We start from the raw sequence: 25,053 nt of genomic DNA, 5'->3' as shown, positions 1-25,053 counted from the left end.
CTCCCCCCCATATCTGAACTAGAATGCGGTACAGGGTAATCATTTCCATGTTGTTGGGATTAGCTGCTGGGTGGGTGGGTGGGTGGGTGGGTGGGTGGGAGGTGGGGCACAAGCTAGTCTTTTGCACCCTGAACAAACCTCTCCAGGGTGAGCTAGGCCAGGAAGTCCTTGCATCCTCCTGCCCCTAGCCCTGGAGAGAGCAACAAACAACAGGATACAGGAAGTTTAGAAAACTGCCTTTATTCTATTAGTAGTTGGAAAAATTAACTGGTACAGAAAAAAAGTTTAGTCAGCTGGAGAGAAGAGAGACTGAGTGCCACCCATGAGAACTGGTGGCTCCTCTGGGAGGGAACCTGGATACAGTGAGGAGAAGAGCACTGTGAATTAGAGCCAGATGCTGAAGTCCAGGTGAGACAGGTTATGCCACCTTCCAAAGTGTCTAATTGCCTCAGGCGTGAAACCAATTCCTATTTACTTAGCCCAGCTCCAGATAGGGGTACTGAGATACATGGGGCCGAAAAGGGGTAATATGGCCATCTTTTATCAGAAAAAGTGACAAAACGGGAATTTAAAAAATGAATTTTCCATCTGACTTTATTTCCAAATACACTTTCTTTTTTAAAAAACCAATACACTTTCTTTGGGGATGACAAATATCAGTATTAGGAAATCCAATTATACAAAAAATACTACATCTAGTCTGGAGTAGATATATTTATTTTTGGTAACATACATTAAGTGGCACTAATTACACAGTAACTATAAGGTAACTAACATGAAACCACAGAACTGTAACTCTGCCACAGCTGCATGAACTTGGGCTTTTCTGGTTGAGCCCATTTTCAAAAAACTGCCCACCCCAGAGCTATGCCAACAAAATCTGTTAGGGAGTAAAGCCCTGAAGTGGTGACTCACCAGAGTACCTTGCAGCTGACAGGTAATAGGCAGGACATGTTAGTTATAAAGTAGTTACAGCCTAATTCACAAAAGTTACCAACTGTTTCTCTTTCTAGAAAGAAGCAAGAAGTTAAGAAATTCCTTGAATTAGCGCCTGGTGTGTCAGGTGGGAGTGCAGAGGAGAGCTGTTAGAGCAGTGTCAAAAGGACCCTGGTGGGCCAGACGGGTTGGACATCATTAATAATCATAGTTGGCTTCTAAATACTGGTAGCAAGATGACTTCTGATTTGTAATCTTAGGTAAATTATAGATAAACGAAAAAGGCCAGTAATCATACACTAAGATTAATAAACAGCACTTCAAAATTAACCGCATAAGAGCTGTGCTTGCAGCAAGGTTTCACAAGACAAGGCACCCAGATTTTTTCTTCCCACGTCTAGCTTGCAGAGCAGCTCTCGTAGCCATTTCAAAAACCTCTCTCACTCCATCTTTGGTCTTTGCTGAACACTCCATGTACCCAAAAGCACCAATCCTGTTTGCCATATCTCTGCCTTCTTCAGGTTTCACCGGCTCCTAGCAAAGAGAAAAAAACAATCCTTTTAGCTAATAGTGTGGCATACATATAGTAAGTAAAGAGTATTCATATTCAGCTTAAAGACTTTTTTTTTTCTTGTTTTGAGACAGTTTTGCTCTTGTCAGTCGCCCAGGCTGGACTGCAATGGTATGATCTCAGCTCACTGCAACCTCCATCTCCTGGGTTCAAGCGATTCTCCTGCCTCAGCCTCCTGAGTAGCTGGGACTACAGGTGCCCACCACCACACCCAGCTAATTTTTTAGTAGAGATGGGGTTTCACCAGTTTGGCCAGGCTGGTCTCGAACTCCTGACCACGTGATCTGCCCACCCCAGCCTCCCAAAGAGCTGGGATTACAGGCATGAGCCACTGTGCCCAGTCTAAAAAAAATACTTTTTTTTTTTTTTTTTGAGACAAAGTCTGGCCCTGTCGCCCAGGCTGGAGTGCAGTGGCGCGATCTCGGCTCACTGCACCTCTGCCTCCCGGGTTCACACCATTCTCCTGCCTTAGCCTCCCGAGTAGCTAGGACTACAGGCGCCCGCCACCACACCCAGCTAATTTTTTGTATTTTTAGTAGAAACGCGGTTTCACCGTGTTCGCCAGGATGGTCTCGACCTCCTGACCCTGTGATCCACCCGCCTCGGCCTCCCAAAGTGCTGGGAATGCAGGCATGAGCCACCGCGCCCGACCAAAAAAAGACTTTTTTTTTTCGAGATGAAGTCTCACTCTTGCCCCCAGGCTGGAGTGCAATGGTGCACTCTTGGCTCACTGCAATTTCTGCCTCCTGGGTTCAAGTGATTCTCCTGCCTCAGCCTCCCGAGTAGCTGGGATTACAGGCACCTGCCACCACGCCTGGCTAATTTTTGTATTTTTAGTAGAGAAGGGGTTTCACCATGTTGACTAGGTTGGTCTCGAACTCCCGACCTCAGGTGATCCACCCTTGACCTCCCAAAGTGCTGGGATTACAGGCGTAAGCCACTGCACCCGGCCAAAAAAAAAAAAAAAAAAAAAAAAAAAAGACTTAAAAGCTGTTAAACTTGGCTGTGTGCAGTGGCTCATACCTGTAATCCCAGCACTTTGGGAGGCTGAGCTGGGCGGATTACGAGGTCAGGAGATCAAGATCATCCTGGCCAACATGGTGAAACACTTCTTTACTAAAATATAAAAAATTAGCCAGGCATGGTGGTGGGCACCTGTAATCCCAGCTACTCAGGAGGCTGAGGCAAGGGAATCGCTAGAACCTGGGAGGCGGAGGTTGAGGTGAGCCAAGATCGTGCCACAGCACTCCAGCCTGGCAACAGACTGAGACTCCTCAAAAAAAAAAAAGAAAAAGAAAAAAAAAAGCTAAACTTAGGAAATTTTAAAACTGACATATGGTAATTACGCCCTACCAAACATAAAATCTCTAATAAACATGGTATTCACTGGGAAGTACAAAGAGGGAAGAGGTCAGAGGAGCCCTGGAAGGTTAAGGAGTCGATCAAGGGCAAAATTACTTAAGCTACCAATCCAGGACTAAATGCCCTGAAGGAAATACAGCCTACCGTTGACATTCAGACAGAGAAACCTGAGTAAGAGAACTTAGGTTGAAGATCTCAGTGCCTCTCCAGCGAGGAAGCCCTGCCATTACGTCAGCTGGTTTCTGAGAGGCCAAGATGCCATATCCATCATCACTTTTAAAAAGGCACTGGGAGTGGGAGAGAGGGAAGGCATTAGGGCTTTCTATCTGGACTCCCAGCCTTCATGATTTCCTTATCTTTCAGTTGCCACTAATTTATCTTTGGCCTCACATGTACCAAAGTAATAGCTGGGGAAGGCAATCAAGAGTCTAACAGGGCCAGGAGTGGTGGCTTATGCCTGTAATCCCAGCACTTTGGGAGGTCAAGGCGGGCGGATCACCTGAGGTCAGGAGTTTGAGACCAGCCTGACCAACATGGAGAAACCCCATCTCTACTAAAAATACAAAAATTAGCCAGGCGTGGTGGCACATGCCTATAATCCCAGCTACTTAGGAGGCTGAGGCAGGAGAATCGCTTAAACCTGGGAGGAAGAGGTTGCAGTGAGCCAAGATAGCACCATTGCACTCCAGCCTGGTCAACAAAAGCAAAACTGCGTCTCAAAGAATGAAAGGGTCTAACAGACGCCAGGCACAGTGGCTCACACCTGTAATCCCCGCACTTTGGGAGGCAAAAACAGGCAGATCACTTGAGGTCAGGAGTTCAAGACCAGCCTGGCCAACATGGTGAAACTCCCATCTCTACTTAAAAAAAAAAAAAAAAAAAAACCCTGCCAGGCATGGTGGAGGGCGCCTGTAAGGCCCAGCTACTCGGGAGTCTGAGGAAGAAGAATCGCTTGAACCCCGGAGGCGGAGGTTGCAGTGAGCTGAGATTGCACCAATGCACTCCAGCCTGGGTGACAGAATGAGACTCCATATCAAAAAAAAGAAAGTTCCTACATCTAGAGCCACTGACTACTTGCTACTGATGAAATGGTTCATTCTCAGGCCAGCAGTCCTTATGGGCATAGCACTACCTCATAAAAAACATTCCATCTCACAGGACTAGTGAACTATTTTAGGGATCTTCTGTGAAGATCCCAATCAACGAGGGTCAGAGGGCCACAGAGGGGCTTCTGAGCCTCTAAACAACCTGGCCTGTGAAGGTTTCTGCTGGGCTCCCCAAACCTCCAACCTTGGGGCCATAGTTCAAGAATACTACAAGACAGTCCTGCCCCAGATCATGCCTGCTTCATCTTGGCTAGCTCCCGCCTTGTGTGCTCATCATTCCGAAGATCCTTCTTATTCCCAACCAGGATGATGGGCACGTTGGGACAGAAATGCTTGACTTCCGGGGTCCACTTTTCTGGGATGTTTTCTGAAAAAAAAAAAAAATGTAGAGAATTTGGGGATACATACAATTCTATCTTGAAGACTTTCCAAGAACCTCAGTGAAATTCAGACACTTTCTTTGTGGCTTCAGAAGAATGCTAGACATTTAATGAAACCCACTAGTTTCAAAACCATAAAAAAGGGCAAATATAATCCCTTTCCTTTAAACAGAGAACCACCAGCTTTTTCTCAGTACAGCCAAGAATGGTGCTGAGCATCTCTGTAGGTGGGGCCCAAGGAAGGGCTCTGGAGGAGCAAAAGATCCACAACACAAGGTAGCTTCACGGGGGTACTTCCTGCCCCACAAAGGCAGGCACGTTACAGGACATCCGTTACTGCTGGTAGATGATTCTGACATAGCTTACAGAAGGGGTGCCCACTCTAGGGCAGCAGGTGACCCAGGGTCTATATGCTCCTTTTCTAACTTGTTCATGGACTCTCAGCATAACTTCTACCCTATGGGATTTACTGGCATTTCAAATGGCTCAAGACTTTTGGCCGGGCGTGGTGGCTCACGCCTGTAATCCCAGCACTTTGGGAGGCTGAGGCAGGCAGATCACGAGGTCAGGAGATAAAGACCATCCTGGCTAACACGGTGAAACCCCGTGTCTACTAAAAATACAAAAAATTAGCCGGATGTGGTGGTGGGTGCCTGTAGTCCCAGCTACTCGGGAGGCTGAGGCAGGAGAATGGCGTGAACCCAGGAAGCAGAGTTTGCAGTAAGCCGAGATAGCGCCACTGCACTACTGGGTGGCAGAGCAAGACTCCATCTCAAAAAAAAGAGAGAGTGACTTTTTAAAATAACCAAAAGAGGCTAGGTATGGTGACTCGCACTTGTAATCCCAGCACTTTTAAGAAGCTGAGGCAAGTAGACAGTTTGGGCCTAGGAGCTCAAGAACAGCCTGTGCAACATGGCTAAACCCCATCTACGGCCAGCACGGTGGCTCACGTCTGTAAGCCCAGCACTTTGGGAGGCTGAGGTGGGTGGATCACCAGAGGTCAGGAGTTCGAGACCAGCCTGGCCAACATGGCGAAACCTCACCTCTACTAAAACTACAAAAATTAGTCAGGCGCGGTGGCACACACCTGTAGTCTCAGTTACTTGGGAGGCTGAGGCAGGAGAATCATTTGAACCCAGGAGGTGGAGGTTGTGGTGAGTCGAGATCGTGCCACTATACTCACTCCAGCCTAGGCAACAGAGTAAGACTCTGTCTCAAAAAAATAAAAAACCCCATCTCCACAAAAACATACAAAAACTTAGTTTACTCTCAGGCAGGCAGATCGCCTGAGGTCAGGAGATCGAGACCAGTCTGGCCAACACAGTGAAACCCCATCTCTATTAAAAATACAAAAAAATTGCCGGGCGCGGTGCCTCACGCCTGTAATCCCAGCACTTTGGGAGGCCAGGGCAGGCGGACCACTTGAGGTGGGGAGTTGGAGACCAGCATGACCAACATGGAGAAACCCCATATCTTCTAAAAATGCAGAATTAGCCGGACTTGGTGTCTTGCATGCATGCAATCCCAGCTACTCAGGAGGCTGAGGCTGGAGAATCGCTTGAACCTGGGAGGCAGAGGTTGTGGTGAGCTGAGATTGTGCCATTGCACTCCAGCCTGGGCAACAAGAGCGAAACTCTGTCTCAAACCAAACCAAACCAAACCAAACCAAAACAAAAAAACTAACCGCGCATGGTAGTGCGTTCCTGTAATCCCAGCTACTGGGAGGCTGAGGCAGGGGAATTCCTTGAACCAGGGAGGTGGAGGTTGCAGTGAGCCAAGATCGTGCCACTGCCCTCCAGCCTGGGCGACAAAGTGAGACTCCCTCTCAAAAAAAAAAAAAAGGGCCGGGCGCGGTGGCTCAAGCCTGTAATCCCAGCACTTTGGGAGGCCGAGACGGGCGGATCACGAGGTCAGGAGATCGAGACCATCCTGGCTAACACGGTGAAACCCCGTCTCTACTAAAAATACAAAAACTAGCCGGGCAAGGTGGCGGGCGCCTGTAGTCCCAGCTACTCGGGAGGCTGAGGCAGGAGAATGGCGTGAACCCGGGAGGCGGAGCTTGCAGTGAGCTGAGATCTGGCCACTGCACTCCAGACCGGGCGACAGAGCGAGACTCCGCCTCAAAAAAAAAAAAAAAGAAAAGAAAAGAAAAAAGAATACTGACTTCTGAATTATGTGGCTGTATTTAGGCTAATGATCACATTCAAGCTTCTATCACTTAGTTAAGACACTTCAGAAAAAGGTTAAGCCAGGGCAACCAAAAAAAAGAAAAAAAGTCTTTTCCCCAAAAGAGATGGCTTTACATTTGGAACTCATCTGGTTCACTTTTTTTTTGGGGGGGGGGGGGGGGAGACAGAGTCTGGAGTGTGGTGGCCCGATCTTAGCTCACTGCAACTTCCGCTTCCCAGGCTCAAGTGATTCTCCTGCCTCAGCCCTTGGAGCAGCTGGGATTACAGGCGCACACCACCACACCCAGCTAGTTTTTGTATTTTAGTAGAGACAGGGGGGTTCACCATGTTGCCTAGGCTGGTCTTGAACTCCTGACCTCAAGTGATCTGCCAATCTTGGCCTCCCAAAGTGCTAGGATTATAGGCATCAGCCATCACACCCGGCCTTAGTTTATTCATCTTTGTATTTGGAATTCATCTAGTTTACTCATCTACTTTACAAGGCAGTTACATTTTTAAATAACATTTAATATTATTTAGTAATAATAATAATTATTATTTTTGAGATGGAGTCTTGCTCTGTTGCTTAGTCTGGAATGCAGTGCCATAATCTCGGTTCACTGCAATCTCCGCCTACAAGGTTCAAACCATTCTCCTGCCTCAGCCTCCAAGCACCTGGGACTACAGGTGTGTGCCACCATGCCTGGCTAATTTTTTTTAACTTTTAGTAAAGACAGGGTTTTGCCATGTTGGCCAGGCTGTTCTCGAACTCCTGACCCTCAGGTGATCTACCCGTCTGGGCCTCCCAAAGTGCAGGGATTATAGGTGTGAGCCACCGTGCCCTGCCTAGGTGGATACATTTTAAATAAAGTAGCCATGGGAAACCTAGGCTGAAAGGGACCCAAGGCCCACACTCTACAGTCCCAAACTCCAAGACTCTGGCCACTGACGATTGCTTCTCTGAAGTTCATGTCTGCTTTTCAGCCACTTGATGCCCAGAAACCAGATGCCAACCAGTTACACAGGCAATGACAAACATCAGGATGCAGGGCCACTCACCTAAACTATCAGGGCTGTCGATGGAAAAACACATCAGTATAACATCGGTATCTGGGTAGGAGAGGGGCCTCAGGCGATCATAATCTTCCTGCCCAGCTGTGTCCCACAAAGCCAACTCTACCTGTAATGGGAAAAACAACCACAAGAATGCAAGGTTAATCCCCCTACCCACTTTAAGAAAAAGTGACACTTACCATGGTACACTGAAATGGCAGACGGTCTAAAACATAGGAGTATTTACATTTTTTCTTTTCTTTTTTTTTTGAGACGGAGTCTCGCTCTGTTGCCCAAGCTGAAGTGCAGTGGCACGATCTTGGCTCACTGCAAGCTTCGCCCCCGGGTTCACACCATTCTCCTGCCTCAGCCTCTTAAGTAGCTGGGGCTACAGGTACCCACCACCATGCCCGGCTAATTTTTTGTATTTTTAGTAGAGACAGGGTTTCACCGTGTTAGCCAGGATGGTCTCGTTCTCCTGACCTCGTGATCCGCCCGCCTTGGCCTCCCAAAGTGCTGGGATTACAGGCGTGAGCCACTGTGCCCAGCCGAGTATTTACTTTTATGAGCATCAAGCTCAAATGACAGTATATTTAAATTATTTTACGTTGAAATTTCTCAAAATTGAAAATCTGAGAGCCTATCTCTACAAAAAAACCTTAAAAATTAGCTGAGTGTGGCCACGCACAGTAGCTCACGCCTGTAATCCCAGCACTTTGGGAGACCGAGGTGGGCTGATTGCCTGAGCTCAGGAGTTCGAGACCAGCCTGGGCAACATGGTGAAAACCCGTCCCTACTAAAATACAAAAGAAATTAGCCGGGCATGGCAGCGTGCGCCTGTAGTCCCAGCTACTCGGGAGGCTGAGGCAGAAGAACTGCTTGAACTCGAGAGGTGGAGGTTGCAGTGAGCCGAGATCGCGCCACTGCACTCCAGCACTATAGCCTGGACAACAGAGCGAGCCTCCGTCTCTAGAAAAAAATAAATAAAAAATAAAAATTAGCTGAGTGTGGGCCGGGTGCGGTAGCTCACACCTGTAATCCCAGCACTTTGGGAGGCCAAGGTAGGCAGATCACCTGAGGTCGGAAGTTTGAGACCAGCCTGACCAACATGGAGAACCTCCATCTCTACTAAAAATACAAAATTACCCGGGCATGGTGAAGCATGCCTGTAATCCCAGCTACTCAGAAGGCTGAGGCAGGAGAATCACTTGAACCCGGGAGGCAGAGGTTGCAATGAGCCGAGATTGCGCCGTTGCACTCCAGCCTGGCCAACAGGAGCAAAAGTCCGTCTCAAAAAAAAAAAAAAAAAAAAAAAAAAAATAGCTGACTGTGGTGGTGCACGCCTGTAGTCCCAGCTACTTGGGAGACTGAGATGGGAGGACTGCTTGAGCCCAGGAGGCGGAGGTTGTAGTAAGCAGAGATTGTGCACTCCATCCTAGGCAGGGAGACCTTGTCTCAATTAGGAAAAAAACAAAACAGATACTAGAACTGAACCAAGTGGCATAACTCAAAATGTCAAATCAAAAAATAACTTTGTAACTTATAAAAGTGTTTAATTATAAGTAACATTGTACTAGGAAAGAAAGCAGACAGGAGAGAAGAAATCAAATTTTAAATAACATTCCACCAGGCATACAGGCAAGAGCGGAAGATACAAGACTAAGTAAATTTTCTGCTATAATGTGGAAACCATGGAGACAAATCTGTATTTTGAGTTGGTAGGCAGGAAAAGACACCATGCTGGGTGTTAGGCAAGGCCTGAGATGACAGGAAAGTCCAGGAAAGTCCTTTTGGCTATGCCTTTACTACTCAAGAAATGTCTGAATGGCTGAAATATTGCATCACGTAAGGTGAGAGAGTACGCCTTTCACATCCGGGTACATCCTCACCCTTCTGTGGTAGAAGGGTAAACTAATGCCTGGGCTCTGAACACAAGTCCCATTCAATACTGTCCAGCACTGCAGCCAGCTCTGCTACCCCTTCTTATCACCAAACTCCATGTTAAACTTTGTTAAACATCCTCTGTACAGAGGCCCTTTGAGGCCCAAGAGGTTTCCCTCCAATACTTGGAACACATCTTTCTTTTTTTTTTTTTTTTTTGAGACGAAGTCTTGCTCTGTCGCCCAGGCTGGAGTGCAGTGGCCGGATCTCAGCTCACTGCAAGCTCCGCCTCCCGGGTTCACGCCATTCTCCTGCCTCAGCCTACTGAGTAGCTGGGACTACAGGCGCCCGCCACCTCGCCCGGCTAGTTTTTTGTATTTTTTTTTTAGTAGAGACAGGGTTTCACCATGTTAGCCAGGATGGTCTCGATCTCCTGACCTCGTGATCCGCCCGTCTCGGCCTCCCAAAGTGCTGGGATTACAGGCTTGTGCCACCGCGCCCGGCCAGGAACACATCTTTCTTCTCTTAGCACCTCCACAGCCCAAATTTCAGTTTCTAAATGATTTCTTCTTCAAAATTGATAGTTCTTCTACCCCCCAATTTTTGCCCCAGGATGCATCACAAAGAACTTCCACAAGGCCCACTGTACTTCTGTCATGCACACCATCATGTGTAACAAAGATATACTGATGCCCAATTATCACAATCTGTCTGTCCTCACAATAATGGAGCTCATTTACTCCCTGGCAAATCCCACTCTCCCAGACCCCTCCACCCCACGGTGTTCAGTCATATATCCAGCCTCTACTGGCGCCTGATAAAATGCTTCCAAGGTGTTGAGCCTGTCTCATATCAAAAGGAGCCTTTTCATTGTGAGCAGGCCTACTCTTGGTACCATGATCACCTACAATCTTGTATGGTTCCCTAGGCTGTCCTACTGCATACTGGTTTTTTGTGTTGTTTTGCTTTTGGTTTCTTTTTTTTTATTTTATTTATTTATTTTTTTTTTGAGACGGAGTCTGGCTCTGTCGCCCAGGCTGGAGTGCAGTGGCCGGATCTCAGCTCACTGCAAGCTCCGCCTCCCGAGTTCACGCTATTCTCCTGCCTCAGCCTCCCGAGTAGCTGGGACTACAGGCGCCCGCCACCTCGCCCAGCTAGTTTTTTGTATTTTTTAGTAGAGACGGGGTTTCACTGTGTTAGCCAGGATGGTCTTGATCTCCTGACCTCGTGATCCGCCCGTCTCGGCCTCCCAAAGTGCTGGGATTACAGGCTTGAGCCACCGCGCCCGGCCGGTTCCTTTTTTTTTAAACAGAGTTTCGCTCTTGTCGCCCAGGCTGGAGTGCAGTAGCGCAGTCTTGGCTCACTGCAACCTCTGCCTCCCAGGTTCAAGTGAATCTCCTGCCTCAGCCTCCCAAGTAGCTGTGATTACGGGTGCCCACCACCACGCCCAGCTAATTTTTTGTATTTTTAGTAGAGATGGGGTTTTGCCATGTTGGGCAGGCTGGTCTCGAACTCCTGACCTCTGGTGATCCTCCCACATCAGCCTCCCAAGGTGCTGGGATTACAGGTGTGAGCTATGGTGTCCAGCCTTGTACTATTACATACTGTTAAATGAATATTCCTACACAGTACCCTCTCCCATCTTGGGGACTCTTGAGTTGCTCTGAGGCAGGCAGGTAGCCTGTGATATGCTCTTCAATCAAACACTTTCATTCTGGGGGACTCTCCTCAAGTGAGGACCTCGCCCTATCTTGCGAGGGCCAGTGATGTCCAACGTTTGCAGCACAAGAAAGATACTTACAGACCATGCCTCAAGGTTTTAAGTCAAGATCTCTAAATTTCTTATGGGGAAGACTCTGGTTGTTCCAAGATGCCCAGGCAGAGATGATGTTTCCAAGAGAACCTAAGAGCTGCTTCCAAAACATACATACTGCCACAGGTGGAAAAGACTCTTCCAGTTCATGCTCACAGACATGCAGCAACTAACAGCCTCTCTCTGGAGAAAATGTTAGGATACAACCAGTAATACACATTCACTAGGCTTTTGAGAAATGAGCTATGAAAATGCCAACCTGACACTGCTTCCCCAAGCCAATGGATCTTTCTATGTATGGTGTATCAATCTAAGATAACAGGGCTATTACTTGACACCAATCCTGAAGATGTCATCATATTTCTACCTAGTTTGTCACAACTGGTCCCTGTGTCCATATAAAACCAGTATCAGGACCACAAAAACACCTATGTCCAAGCACCCATGCAGAAGACTGAAGCTGAACTAACACTCTGTATTGGTTTGCCACCTGCAGGGTACATCCCAAAATTCTGTTAGGATGGTATTTGTTGTATTTTTTCCATCTATACTTGGGCCAAAAAGTATCTTAGAGGTCCTATTAGTATAAGAGCAATCATCGTGGCTCACTCTGTATTTGAATAAGAAAGACTACAAAATATAGGCCGGGCATGGTGGCTCACACCTGTAATCCCAGCATTTTGGGAGGCCGAGGTGGGCAGATCACGAGGTCTGGAGATCAACACCATCCTGGCTAACACGATGAAACCCTATCTCTACTAAAAAATACAAAAAATTAGCCGAGTGTGGTGGCGGGCGCCTGTAGTCCCAGCTACTCGGAAGGCTGAGGAAGGAGAATGGTGGGAGGCAGAGCTTGCAGTGAGCAGAGATCGCACCACTGTGTACTCCAGCCTGGGCAACAGAGAGAGAGACTCCGTCTCAAAAAAAAAAAATAAATAAATAAATAAATAAGACTACAAACTATAAAAGAGGTTTTTGAGCATGGAAGTACTCATCTCTTAGAAAGCGCTTTGGTGCTTCCAAACATTTTCCGTTACTTCACAGAATTTGATGTCACCTATAAAAACCGTTTTACAAATAAGGAAGGCTCAAAGGTCAGGCAGCTTACTGATGGTCAAACAACTATCAGGAAGCCCTACAATGAGGGACCCTGGAGCTCTGAGCAGCTGGTCTAACCCACATTCCTCCCACAGTGCCACAAAAGGAGGCTAGGTAACCCTGGGATAGAAAGAAATAAGTAATGCAGCCAAGTGAGAAGTGGCCAGGGGCAGTGGCTCATGTGTGTAATCCCAGCACTTTGGGAGGCCAAGGCGGGTGGATCACCCGAGGTCAAAAGTTCGAGACCAGCCTGGCCAACATGGCGAAACCTCGTCTCTACTAAAAATACAAAAATTAGCCGGGCTTGGTGGCGGGCACCTGTAATCCCAGCTCCTCAGAAGGCTGAGATAGGAGAAGAGCTTGAACCTGGGAGGCAGAGCTTGTGGTAAACCAAGATCGTGCCACTGCACTCAGCCTAGGCAATAGAGGGAGACTCTGTCTCCAAACAAACAAAAACAAAGTAAGAAAGGAGAAAGGGGATGAATTAATGGAAGGTAAAATATCAAGTGTTTAGTAGCATATGAGACATATAACTGAATGCCCAAGAAAAATGTGAATGTTGGAGAAGAGCACCTCATTCTAGTTTCAGGGATTTTTTTTCTTTCAGCTGACCCACTTCAAAAGATGCACAGGAGAGCTGGGCACACTGGCTTGTGCCTCTAAGTCCAGCCACTCAGGGCTGAGATGGGAAAACTTGAGCCCAGTTGTTTGAAACCAGCTGGATCAACACAGGAAGACCTCATCTCTAAAAACATAAATTACCCAGGTATGGTGGCACATACCTACAGTGCCAGCTATTTGGGAGGCTGAGGTGGAAGGATCACTTCAGCCCAGGAGTTCAAGGCTGCGGTGAACTATGATCATATCACTGCACTCCAGGCCTGGGAGATAAAGTAAAATCCCTGTCTATTTAAAAACAAAAACAAACAACAACAAAAAAAACAAAAAAAGGTATGGGAGGCCAAGTAAAACATTACTTAGAAACAAAAGGAAGAAGATTAAAAAAAAGAAAAAAAAATTAAAACCGAAAAAAAATCCTCCAATTCCATAAGAGTTTTGTTCCAGTCTTGCCAGGGGGTTTTTAAGGACAGAAATGGGGAAGCACTGTTCTCACCATCAATGACAATAAAATAAAACAACTGTGGCAGGCTGTTTTACATTAAAGTAAAAAAAAAAAAACTTAAAATTAAAGGTGGGCCAGGAGCGGTGGCTCAAGCCTGTAATCCCAGCACTTTGGGAGGCCGAGACGGGCGGATCACAAGGTCAGGAGATCAAGACCATCCTGGCTAACATGGTGAAACCCCGTCTCTACTAAAAATACAAAAAACTAGCCGGGCAACCTGGCGGGCGCCTGTAGTCCCAGCTACTCGGGAGGCTGAGGCAGGAGAATGGCGTGAACCCGGGAGGCGGAGCTTGCAGTGAGCTGAGATCCGGCCACTGCGCTCTAGCCTGGGCGACAGAGCGAGACTCCGTCTCAAAAAAAAAAAAAAAATTAAAGGTAAGTGGCCGGGCACAGTGGCTCATGCCTGTACCTGTAATCCCAGCACTTTTGGACGCTGAGGCGGGTGGATCACCTGAGGTCGGAAGTAGACCAGCCTGACCAACACGGAGAAACCCCTTCTCTACTAAAAACACATAATTACCCGGGCATGGTGGCATATGCCTGTAATCCCAGCTACTCGGGAGGCTGAGGCAGGAGATTCACTTGAACCCGGGAGCCAAAGGTTGTAGTGAGCTGAGATGGTGTCACTCCAGCCTGGGCAACAAGAGCGAAATTCCGTCTCAAAAAAAAAAAAAAAAAATCGGCTGACTGTAGTGGTGTATGCCTATAGTCCCAGCTACTTGAGAGACTGAGGTGGGAGGATTGCTTGAGCCCGGGAGGCAGAGGTTGTGGTGAGCCGAGATCGCACCTCTGTACTCCACCCTGGGTGACGGTGAGCAAGACTCCGTCTCAAAAAAAAAAAAAAAAAATTAAATGTAAGCAACAATGTTGCTTAAATGTCACATTGGTGGTGGTGTTCTGCAGATCAGTACAATCCTTTGAGAAGCACAAACAGTAAGAACCTCTTGAACTAGTAATCTAATACTTGGACATTTGATTAAATACTTTGACAGATTGTTTTAAAAGTCAAACCAAGGCCGGGCACAGTGGCTCAAGCCTGTAATCCCAGCACTTTGGGAGGCCAAGACGGGCGGATCACGAGGTCAGGAGATCAAGACCATCCTGGCTAACACGGTGAAACCCCGTCTCTACTAAAAAATACAAAAAACTAGCCGGGCGAGGTGGCGGGCGCCTGTAGTCCCAGCTACTTGGGAGGCCGAGGCAGGAGAATGGCGTGAACCCGGGAGGCGGAGCTTGCAGTGAGCTGAGATCCGGCCACTGCACTCCAGCCCGGGCAACACAGTGAGACTCCGTCTCAAAAAAAAAAAAGAAAGAAAAAAAAAAAAAAAGTCAAACCATACAAAGAAGTTCATCTAAGCATTATCTATATGGCAATGAACTAAACTTCAAATATACGTAAACTTGAAAAGAGCACATATGGCTGGGCAAGGTGGCTCATGCCTGTAATCCCAGCACTTTGAGAAGCTGAGGCGTGTGGATCACCTGAGGTCAGGAGTTTGAGACCAGCCTGGCCAAGATGGAGAAATTGCATCTTTACAAAATACAACTATTAGCCAGGCATGGTGGCACGCGCCTGTAATCCCAGCTACTCTACTCTGCAGGCTGAGGCAAAAGAATTGCTTGAACCCGGGAGGTTGCAGCAAGCCGAGACTGCGCCACTGCACTCCAGCCTGGGCAACAGAGTGAGACTCTGTCTCAAAAAACAAAACAAAACAACAAAACAAACAAAAAACCAACAACACATATGCCAAGGACGCCATGTGAAATACATATGAATGTAAACAAAGTCTGCATGAGTAGCAGTTAAAAATGAAAAAACAGCCAGATCACCTGAGGTCAGGAGTTCATGACTAGCCTGGCCAATGTAGTGAAACCCCATTTCTACTAAAAACACAAAAATCAGCCAGGCGTGGTGGCGCATTCCCATAATCCCAGCTATTGGGGAGGCTGAGGCAGGAGAATCCTTTAAAAACCTGGAGGAAGGCTGAGCACACTGGCTCACTCCTATAATCCCAGCACTTTGGGAGGCTGAGGCGGGTGGATCACCTGAGGTCAGGAGTTCGAGAGCAGCATGGTGAAACCCATCTCTACTAAATACAAAAAATTAGCTGAGCATGGTGGCACATGCCTGTAATCCCTGCTACTTGGGAGGCTGAAGTAGGAGAATCGCTTGAACCTGGGAGGCAGAGGTTGCAGTGAGCCAAGATCGAGCCACTGCACTCTAGCCTGGGCCTCAGAATGAGACTCCATCTCAAAAAGAAAAAAAAAAAAAAGAAAAAAAGAACAAACTTGGACTAAGATGGCAGGATGAGAATGGATTATTCTTTTCAACATTTTTGTTATACAGTATACTGAAGAGGCAAAAAGCTCTGATTCTCTATACGCTTCATAAATATTCTAACGTGGAAAATGGCATCAGTTGTTATGAAAAGTATACTCACCTGTTTTCCATCCACCTCGATATCTGCCACATAGTTCTCAAACACTGTGGGCACATACACCTCTGGGAACTGGTCCTTGCTGAACACTATGAGCAAGCATGTCTTTCCACAGGCTCCATCACCAACAATCACTAGTTTCTTCCGGATGGCAGCCATTGCTGAAACACAAAACACAGATGTTACCTGCAATGCACAAGAAGCCATAGGTAGCTCACAGGCTATGACACATGCTTTGGTAACCACGGGGCATAAGCCTGTATTAGCATACTCAAATTCAAACTTCCAGTACACTGATTCCACCTGGCACCAAAAGGTTATACATCAAAAACTCATAACTAACTTTATACTTAATGGTAAAACAATGAAAAAAACGTCTGCCCCCTAAGATCAGAAACAAGAAAAGAATGTATGTTCTTGCCACTTCTTTTTATTTTTATTTTTATTTTTTTTTGAGACGGAGTCTTGCTCTGCCGCCCAGGCTGGGGTGCAGTGGCCGGCTCTCAGCTCACTGCAAGCTCCGCCTCCCGGGTTCACGCCATTCTCCTGTCTCAGCCTCCCGAGTAGCTGGGACTACAGGCGCCCGCCTCGTCGCCCGGCTAGTTTTTTGTATTTTTTAGTAGAGACGGGGTTTCACCGTATTAGCCAGGATGGTCTCGATCTCCTGACCTCGTGATCCGCCCGTCTCGGCCTCCCAAAGTGCTGGGATTACAGGCTTGAGCCACCGCGCCCGGCCTGCCACTTCTATTTAGATGCAATCTCAGTCTGTCGCCCAACCTGGAGTGCACTGGCCCAATCTCGGCTCACTGCAACCTCCAGCCTCCTGGGTTCAAGTGATTCTCCTGCCTCAGCCTCCCAAGTAGCTGGGATTATAGACATGCACCACCACGTCCAGCTAATTTTTGAATTTTTGGTAGAGACGGGGTTTCACCTTGTTGGCTAGGTTGGTCTTGAACTCCTGACCTCAGGTGATCCACCTGCCTCAGCCTCCCAAAGTGCTGGGATTACAGGCGTGAGCCACCCCGCATGGCCTGTTTTTGCCACTCCTATCCAGCACGATATTGGAGGTCCTAGCCAAGGCAATAAGATAAGAAAATGAAATAAAAGACATCCAAATTGGAAAAGAAGAAGTAAAACTATCTCAATTCGTACATGAGATGATTTTGTAATGTGGGAAATCCTAAAGAAAACTTTTAGAATAAACAAGTTCAGTAAGGTTGCAGGATACAATATTAACACAGAAAAAAATCAACTGAGCCAGGCACAGTGGCTCACGCCTGTAATCCCAGCACTTTGGGAGGCTGAGGTGGGCAGATCACCTGAGGTCGGGAGTTTGAGACCAGCATGACCAACATGGAGAAACCCCGTCTCAACTAAAAATACAAACTTAGCCGGGCGTGGTGGCAGCATGCCTGTAATGCCAGCTACTAGGGAGCACAAGGCAGGAGAATCACTTGAACCTGGTAGGCGGAGGTTGTGGTGAGCCGAGATCACACCATTGCACTCCAGCCTGGACAACAAGAGCGAAACTCCATCTCAAAAAAAAAAAAAAAAAAAATCAATGCCGAACACAGTAGTTCATGTCTGTAATCCCAACACTTTGGGAGGCTGAAGCAGGAGGAATGCTCAGGCCCAGGAGTTAGAGACCAGCCCTGGCAATGTAGTGAGATACTGAGAAAGGAAAGAAGGACGGAAGCATGAGAGGGGAGGGGAGAAAGAAAAGAAACAAAAGGGCCGGGCGCAGTGGCTCACACCTGTAATCCCAGCATTCTGGGAGGCCGAAACAGGTGGACTGCTTGACAGTCCAGGAGTTCAAGACCAGTCTGAGCAACATAGAGAAACCCTGTCTCTACCAAAATACAAAAAAATTATCCAGGAGCGGTGGTGCACACTAATCACAGCTACTTGGGAGGCTCAGGTGGGATAATCGCCTGAGTCCAGGAGATGGAGGCTGCAGTGAGCTGAGATTGCATCACTACATTCCGGCCTGGGGAACCACAGTGAGACACAGTCTCTAAAAAAAGAAAGAAAAAAAAAAAAAAATCAGCCAGGTATGGTAGCATGCACCTCTGGTCCCAGCTACCAAGGAGGCTGAGGTGGGAGGATTGCTTGAGCCCAGGAGGTGGAAGATGCGGTGAGCTACGACTGCACCACTGCACTCCAGCCTGGAGTGACAGAGTGAACCTTGTGTCTCAAACTCTTATGACTCAACTACAAAAAAGTAGCTTAGGTTGGTGGTCTGGCTCAGGATCTCTTGCAAGGTTGAAAGTCATAAAGAATTCTTTTTGGGCTGGGCACGGTAGCTTATGCCTGTAATCTCAGCACTTTGGGAGGCTGAGGTGAGCAGAACACTTGAAGTCAGGAGTTCGAGACCAGCCTGACCAACCCAGCAAAACCCTGTTTCTACAAAAAATGCAAAACTTAGCAGGGTGTGGTGATGGGCACTTGTAATCCCAGTTACTTGGGAGACTGAGGCAGAAGAATTGCTTGAACCCGGGAGGCAGAGATTGCAGTGAGCCCAGATTGCACCACTGTACTCCAGTCTGTGCAACAGAGTGAAACTGTGTCTAAAAAACAAACAAACAAAAAACAAACTCTTTCCGGCATGAAGTACAGCATGCTATTTATCTATCCATCTATCTTTTTTTTTTTTTTTCTGAGATGAGGTCTCACTCTGTCACCCAGGCTGGAATGCAGTGGCGTGATCTCAGCTCAATGCAACCTCTGCCTCAGAGGCTCAAGTGATCCTCCCACCTCAGATTCCCCAGGACCGGGACCACAGGCATGCACCACCATGCTCAGCTAATTTTGTATTTTCGGCAGAGAAAGGATTTTGCCATGTTGCCCAGGCTGGTCTCCAGCTCCTGAGCTCAAGTCATCTCGCCTCGGCCTCCCAAAGTGCTGAGGGATTGTAGGCATGAGCCACTGCCCATCTATCTAGGCACTAATCACAGCTACTTGGTTATCTATCTAACCTATCTATGTATTTATCTATTACGTAGTTATTTTGAGAAAGGTTCTCATTCTGTCACCAAAGCTGGAAAGCAGTGGTGCAATATTGGCTCACTGCAGCCTCTGCCTCCCAGGCTCAACTCAAGTGATCCTCCCACCTCAACCTCCCAAGTAGTTGGGACTACCAGGCTCCTGCCACCACACTGACTGATTTTTATACAGATGGGGTTTCACTATATTATCCAGGCTGGTCTCAAACTCCTGGGCTCATGCAATCCTCCCGATTCAGCCTCCCAAAGTGCTGGGATTACAAGCATAAGCCACTTCACCAGGCCTAAATACAGTATACAGAAAAAATTAAAAAATAAAGAACTTTTACAATTCAATAATAAAAAGACAATCTAATCCAATTCAAAGGATGTGAGTAGGTATGACCCTGCAATTCTATTCCTAGGTATACATCTAAGAGAAACAAAAACATATGTCCACATAACAACTTGTATCTCTACATGAATATTCATAGCACGATTATTCATAACAGTCAAAAAATGTAAAGAACCCAAATATCCAACAACTGATGAATATATCGATACAATGGAATGGAACATTGTTCAGCGATAAAGTACTGATATATGCTATAATATGGATGAATCTTGAAAATGTTATATAAGAACCCAGTCATAAAAACCAACATGCATGATTCCATTTATATAAAATTGTCCAGAATAAACAAATCCAGAAAGAGAAAATAGACTGGTAGTTGCCTAGGGCAGGGACTTGGGGGTGGAGAGAAATGGAAAATGACTAATGGAATAGTGGAGTTTCTCAGGTAACGAGATTTTTCCAAAATTATTGTGGTGATGGCTGCACAACTCTATGAATATACTATAAACTACTTATTATAGTATATATAATTCACACATTTTATTTATTTTGAGACAGGGTCTCACTGTGTTGCCCAGGCTGGAGTGTAGTGGTGCGATCTCTACTCACTGCAACCTTAGCCTCCCCAGGCTCAAGTGATCCTCCTATCTCACTCTCCCTAGTAGCTGGGACTACAGGTGCATGCCGACACACCTGGCTAATTTTTTGTATTTTTAGTAGTGACCGGGTTTCACCATGTTGCCCCAGCCGCTCTCAAACTCTTGAGGTCAAGCGATCCTCCCGCCTCTGCCTCTCCTCCAGTGTTGGGATTACAGGCATGAGCCACCGCACCCAGCCCACAGTATATGTAATTCACACTTTAAATAGGTGAATTGTAAGGTATGTAGATTATATTTCAATAAAGCTGTTACAACCACTCTCGCCCCCAGGAGGGGGGGAAAAAAATCTACAGATTCCTTCCATCTGGCAGACAGTGATGGTCAACCACCCCAATTCCCACACTTCCCTCTTAGACCATACTTCAATTTTTAGCTATGTACTTTGTTGTAGACTACACTTCCTAACTTCCCTTGGAGACATGGCCATGTACCATGAGATGTGAATCAGTAGTATGTTGTGGGACTTCCAGAAAGTCCTTCTTAGAAAAAGTGAAGTCACATGCTCTTCTTCATTCTCTTTCTCCTTTCCTACTGCTTAAATCTGAAGTAAGGGCTGATTTTTAAGTAGCCACCCTGGTATGTGAGAATGAATGCCATACCACGGGGCTGAAAACCAAAAGGTAAAAAGGAGCCTGGATTTCAGGTGATCTTGGGAGCCATCAACTCAGCCCCAAGACAGCCTACCTTCCATGTTGCTTCCATATGAATGAGAAATAATTGACTGTCTTGTTTAAGATGGTATTTTTCAAGTCTCTGTTACCTGTAGTCAAACTAATCCTAAATAATATATACTTGGCTGGGCATGGTGGTTCACGCCTGAAATCCCAGCACTCTGGGAGGCCGAGGTGGGCAGATCACAAGGTCAGGAGTTTGACACCAGCCTGGCCAACATAATGAAACCCCATCACTACTAAAAATATAAAAATTAGCTGGGTCTGGTAGCACGTGCCTGTAGTCCCAGCTACTCAGGAGGGTGAGGCAGGAGAATCGCTTGAACCCTGGAGATGGAGGCTGCAGTAAGCTGAGATCACCCCACTGCACTCCATCCCGGGTGAGAGACTGTCTCAAAAAACAAAACAAAAAAAAAGCCGGGCGTGGTGGCTCACGCCTGTAATCCGGCACTTTGAGAGGATGAGGCGGGCGGATCACGAGGTCAGGAGATTGAGACCGTCATGGCTAACACGGTGAAACTCCGTCTCTACTAAAGAATACAAAAAATTAGCCAGGTGTGGTGGTGAGCGCCTGTAGTCCCAGCTACTCAGGAAGCTGAGGCAGGAGAATGGCGTGAACCCAGGAGGTGGAGGTTGCAGTGAGCCAAGATCACACCACTGCACTCCAGCCTGGGCAACAGAACAAGTCTCCGTCTCAAAAATAAATAAATAAATAATAATAATAGATACTCATTATCAAAACTATATTGTCTAAAGGGTATGTTCCCCAACCAGAATGGATAAGACAATCCACAGGGGTACCAGAAGAAAACTCAAGAGGGCAAACAACAATGAAAAAAATAAAAAATGAAAACAAAACAAAACAAAAAGACTCAAGAGGGCTGACAGTGCTGCCATTATTTGTGAATTCTCAGCACGGTATTACATATGGCAGTGAGTATGTATATAGATATATAGATAGACAGACAGGTATTATAGAATTTCATCCAAATCCACAAAATGATCTCATCATTTAACTTTTTTTTTTTTTTTGCAAAAAGGGAGTAAACTGATGATACTACTAAATATGAAAGCACAATAAGAAGCATTTCAATGATAGGGAAATGTGCTCAATATAAATTTTTAAACAAGAGCATGCAGTCAAGGCCGGGAGCAATGGTTCATGCCTGTAATGCCAGCACTTTGGGAGGCTGAGGTAGGCTGATCACTTGAGGTCAGGAGTTCATGACCAGCCTGGCCAACATTGTGAAACCCTATCTCTACAAAAAAATACAAAGCTCAAGCCTGTAATCCCAGCACTTTGGGAGGCCGAGATGGGCGGATCACGAGGTCAGGAGATCAAGACCATCCTGGCTAACATGGTGAAACCCCGTCTCTACTAAAAAATACAAAAAACTAGCCGGGCGAGGTGGCGGGCGCCTGTAGTCCCAGCTACTCGGGAGGCTGAGGCAGGAGAATGGCGTAAACCCGGGAGGTGGAGCTTGCAGTGAGCTGAGATCCGGCCACTGCACTCCAGCCCGGGTGACAGAGCGAGACTCCGTCTCAAAAAAAAAAAAAAAAAAAAAAAAAAAAAAAAAAAATTCCAAAAATAAGCTGGGCATAGTGGCATGTACCCGTAATCCCAGTTACTGGAAAGGCCGAGGCAGGAGAATCTCTTGAACCGAGGAGGCAGAGGCTGCGGTAAGCCGAGATCTCACCATTGCATTCCAGCCTAGGCAGTAAGAGAAAAACCCTATTTCAAAAAAAAAAAAAAAAAATTAGCTGGGTATGGTGGCAGGCACCTGTAACCCCAGCCACTCAGGATACTGAGGTATGAGAATCACTTGAGTTCAGGAGGCGAAAGTTGCAGTGAGCTGAGAACACGCCACTGCACTCCAGCCTGGGCAACACAGTGAGACTCTGTCTCAAAAAAAAAAAAAAAAAAGGCTAGGCGCAGTGGCTCATGTCTGTAATCCCAGCACTTTGGGAAGCTGAGAGCGAGGCCCATGGATCACGATGTCAGGAGTTCAAGACCAGCCTGATCAACATGGTGAAATCCCATCTCTACTAAAAATACAAAAATTAGCTGGGCACGGTGGCACACGCCTGTAATCTCAGCTACTCAGGCGGTTGAGGCAGAAGAATCACTTGAATCCGGGAGACGGAGGTTGCAGTGAGATGAGATCATGCCATTGCCCTTCAGCCTAGGCAATGAGTGAAAATCCACCTCAAAAAAAAAAAAAAAAAAGATAGAGAGAAAGTGAAGTTCTCCAGTTAGAGTCAAGTGTGGCAACTCATACCTGTAATCCCATCTACTCAGGAGGCTGAGGTGGAAAGATAGCTAGAGTCCAGAGTTTGAGACCAGCTTGGGCAACATAGCAAGACCCTATCTCATAAAAATAAAAAAACATTGGCCGGGCATGGTGACTCACGCCTCTAATCACAGCACTTTGGGAGGCTGAGATGGGCGGATCACGAGGTCAGGAGATCGAGACTATCATGGCTAACACGGTGAAACCCCGTCTCTATTAAAATACAAAAAATTAACCGGGCATGGTGGCAGGCGCCTGTGGTCCCAGCTACTCCGGAGGCTGAGGCAGAAGGATGGCGTGAACCCAGGAGGTGGAGCTTGCAGTGAGCTGAGATTGTGCCACTGCACTCCAGCCTGGGTGACAGAGCAAGACTCCGTCCGAAAAAAAGTAAATAAATAAAATAAAAATAAAAAAAATAGAGGCTGGGCGCAGTGGCTCACACCTGTAATCCCAACACTTTGGGAAGCCAAGGTGGGCAAATCTCTTGAGCCTAGGAGTTGAAGACGATCCTAAACACAGTGAAACCCCATCTCTATGCAAAATACAAAAAATTAGCTGGGTGTGGTGGTGCCCATCTGTGGTCACAGCTACTCGGGAGGCTAAGATGGGAGGATCACTTGAGTACAGGAGGCAGAGGTTGCAGTGAGCTGAGATCACACCACTACACTCCAGCCTGAGTGACACAGTAAGACCCTGTCTCACAAAACTAAAAAAAAATATATTTAATAAACTTTACATCTCTCATAAGGCCTAATCTGTATGGGTTTTTGCCCAAAGTCAAACCACCAGGACCCTATGGGATGCAAAGAGACATCAACAGGAATTCCCCAGCTCAAGAAAAGGCTGCCTTGGCCAGGTGTGGTGATTCATGCCTGCAATCCCAGCACTTTGAGAGGCCGAGGCAGGTGGATCACCTGAGGTCAGGAGTTTGAGACAAGCATGACCAACATGGTGTAACCCAGTCTCTACTAAAAACACAAAAATTAGGTGGGCGTGGTGGTGGGCACCTGTAAGTAATCCCAATTACTCTAGATGCTGAGGCAGGAGAATCGCTTGAACACAGGAGGCAAAGGTTGCAGTGAGCCGAGTTAGCGCCACTGCACTCCAGTCTGGGCGACAAGAGCAAAACTCCCTATCAAAAGAAAAAGGCCACCTTTGAGTAGCACCTTACCTAGAAGACACTCAATTCAGGCCTGGCGCGGTGGCTCACGCCTGTAATCCCAGCACTTCGGGAGGCCGAGGCGGGCGGATCACGAGGTCAAGAGATCGAGACCTTCCTGGCTAACGCGGTGAAACCCCGTCTCTACTAAAAATACAAAAACTAGCCGGGCGAGGTGGCGGGCGCCTGTAGTCCCAGCTACTCGGGAGGCTGAGGCAGGAGAATGGTGGGAACCCGGGAGGCGGAGCTTGCAGTGAGCCGAGATCACGCCACTGCCCTCCAGCCTGGGCGACACAGTGAGACTCGTTCTCAAAAAAAAAAACAAAAAAAGAGCTATCATTGCTTTCTTTATAGTTCAACATGCCCCCAATATTTGTTCTACTATTGACTTAAATCTTTTGTTATGGTTTGAAAAGTTTCCTTGGATAGATAGGGCATCATGCCTGTCCTTGGGCCCTCTCCAGTGCCACCTTCCTCTCTGCACTTTCAGCCTGCACTCCATTCCTTCTGGGTGCTTAGGTGTTTCTGAGATCACCACATGTGTCTTCTATTCTGTTTGTGCCTTCCCTTCCTAGAATGTCCAGACTCTGTCTCCACCTTTGCTTACAGCGAGGGAATTCACCTTTAAAGACCCCAGTCCAGCCAGGCACAGTGGCTCACGTCCATAATCCCAGCACTTTGGGAGGCCAAGGCGGGAGGATCACTTGAGGTCAGGAGTTCGAGACCAGCCTGGCAAACATGGTGAAACCCCGTCTCTACTGAAAATATAAAAATTAGCCGGGCATGGTGGCATGTGTCTGTAATCCCAGCGACACGAGAATCACTTCAACCTGGAAGGTGGAGGTTGCAGTGACCCGAGATCGCACCACTGCATTACAGCCTGGGCGGCAGAGTGAGACTGTGTCTCAGAAAAAATACAGAAAAGAAAAAGAAAAATATTTGATGAAGAACATTTGGCCCAGAAAAAGTATAAAATCATTTAGCCACGAATGGTGACAAAGACAAAAA

The 25,053-nt window shown here is 47.0% G+C and overlaps 1 protein-coding gene across 1 annotated transcript in view; it reads right to left on the bottom strand.

Moving 5' to 3' along the window:
• Nucleotides 1–224: 224 nt before the first annotated feature.
• Nucleotides 225–25,053, bottom strand: part of RHOA (ras homolog family member A) — a 58,535-nt gene continuing 33,706 nt past the window's right edge. The window contains exons 2-5 of the mRNA XM_030941617.1: nt 15,933–16,090; nt 7,583–7,703; nt 4,212–4,342; nt 225–1,470 (exon numbers count right to left, since the gene is read on the bottom strand). Of these exons, the coding sequence (XP_030797477.1) occupies nt 1,297–1,470; nt 4,212–4,342; nt 7,583–7,703; nt 15,933–16,088 (582 nt within the window). The 5' untranslated portion in view covers nt 16,089–16,090 and the 3' untranslated portion in view covers nt 225–1,296. The remainder of the gene's footprint in view (nt 1,471–4,211; nt 4,343–7,582; nt 7,704–15,932; nt 16,091–25,053) is intronic.

This window comes from Rhinopithecus roxellana, chromosome 1, assembly GCF_007565055.1.
Source record: "Rhinopithecus roxellana isolate Shanxi Qingling chromosome 1, ASM756505v1, whole genome shotgun sequence".
NCBI lineage: Eukaryota > Metazoa > Chordata > Mammalia > Primates > Cercopithecidae > Rhinopithecus > Rhinopithecus roxellana.
Note: the sequence above shows the minus strand (reverse complement) of the source record. Positions and strands in the feature narration are given on the sequence as shown.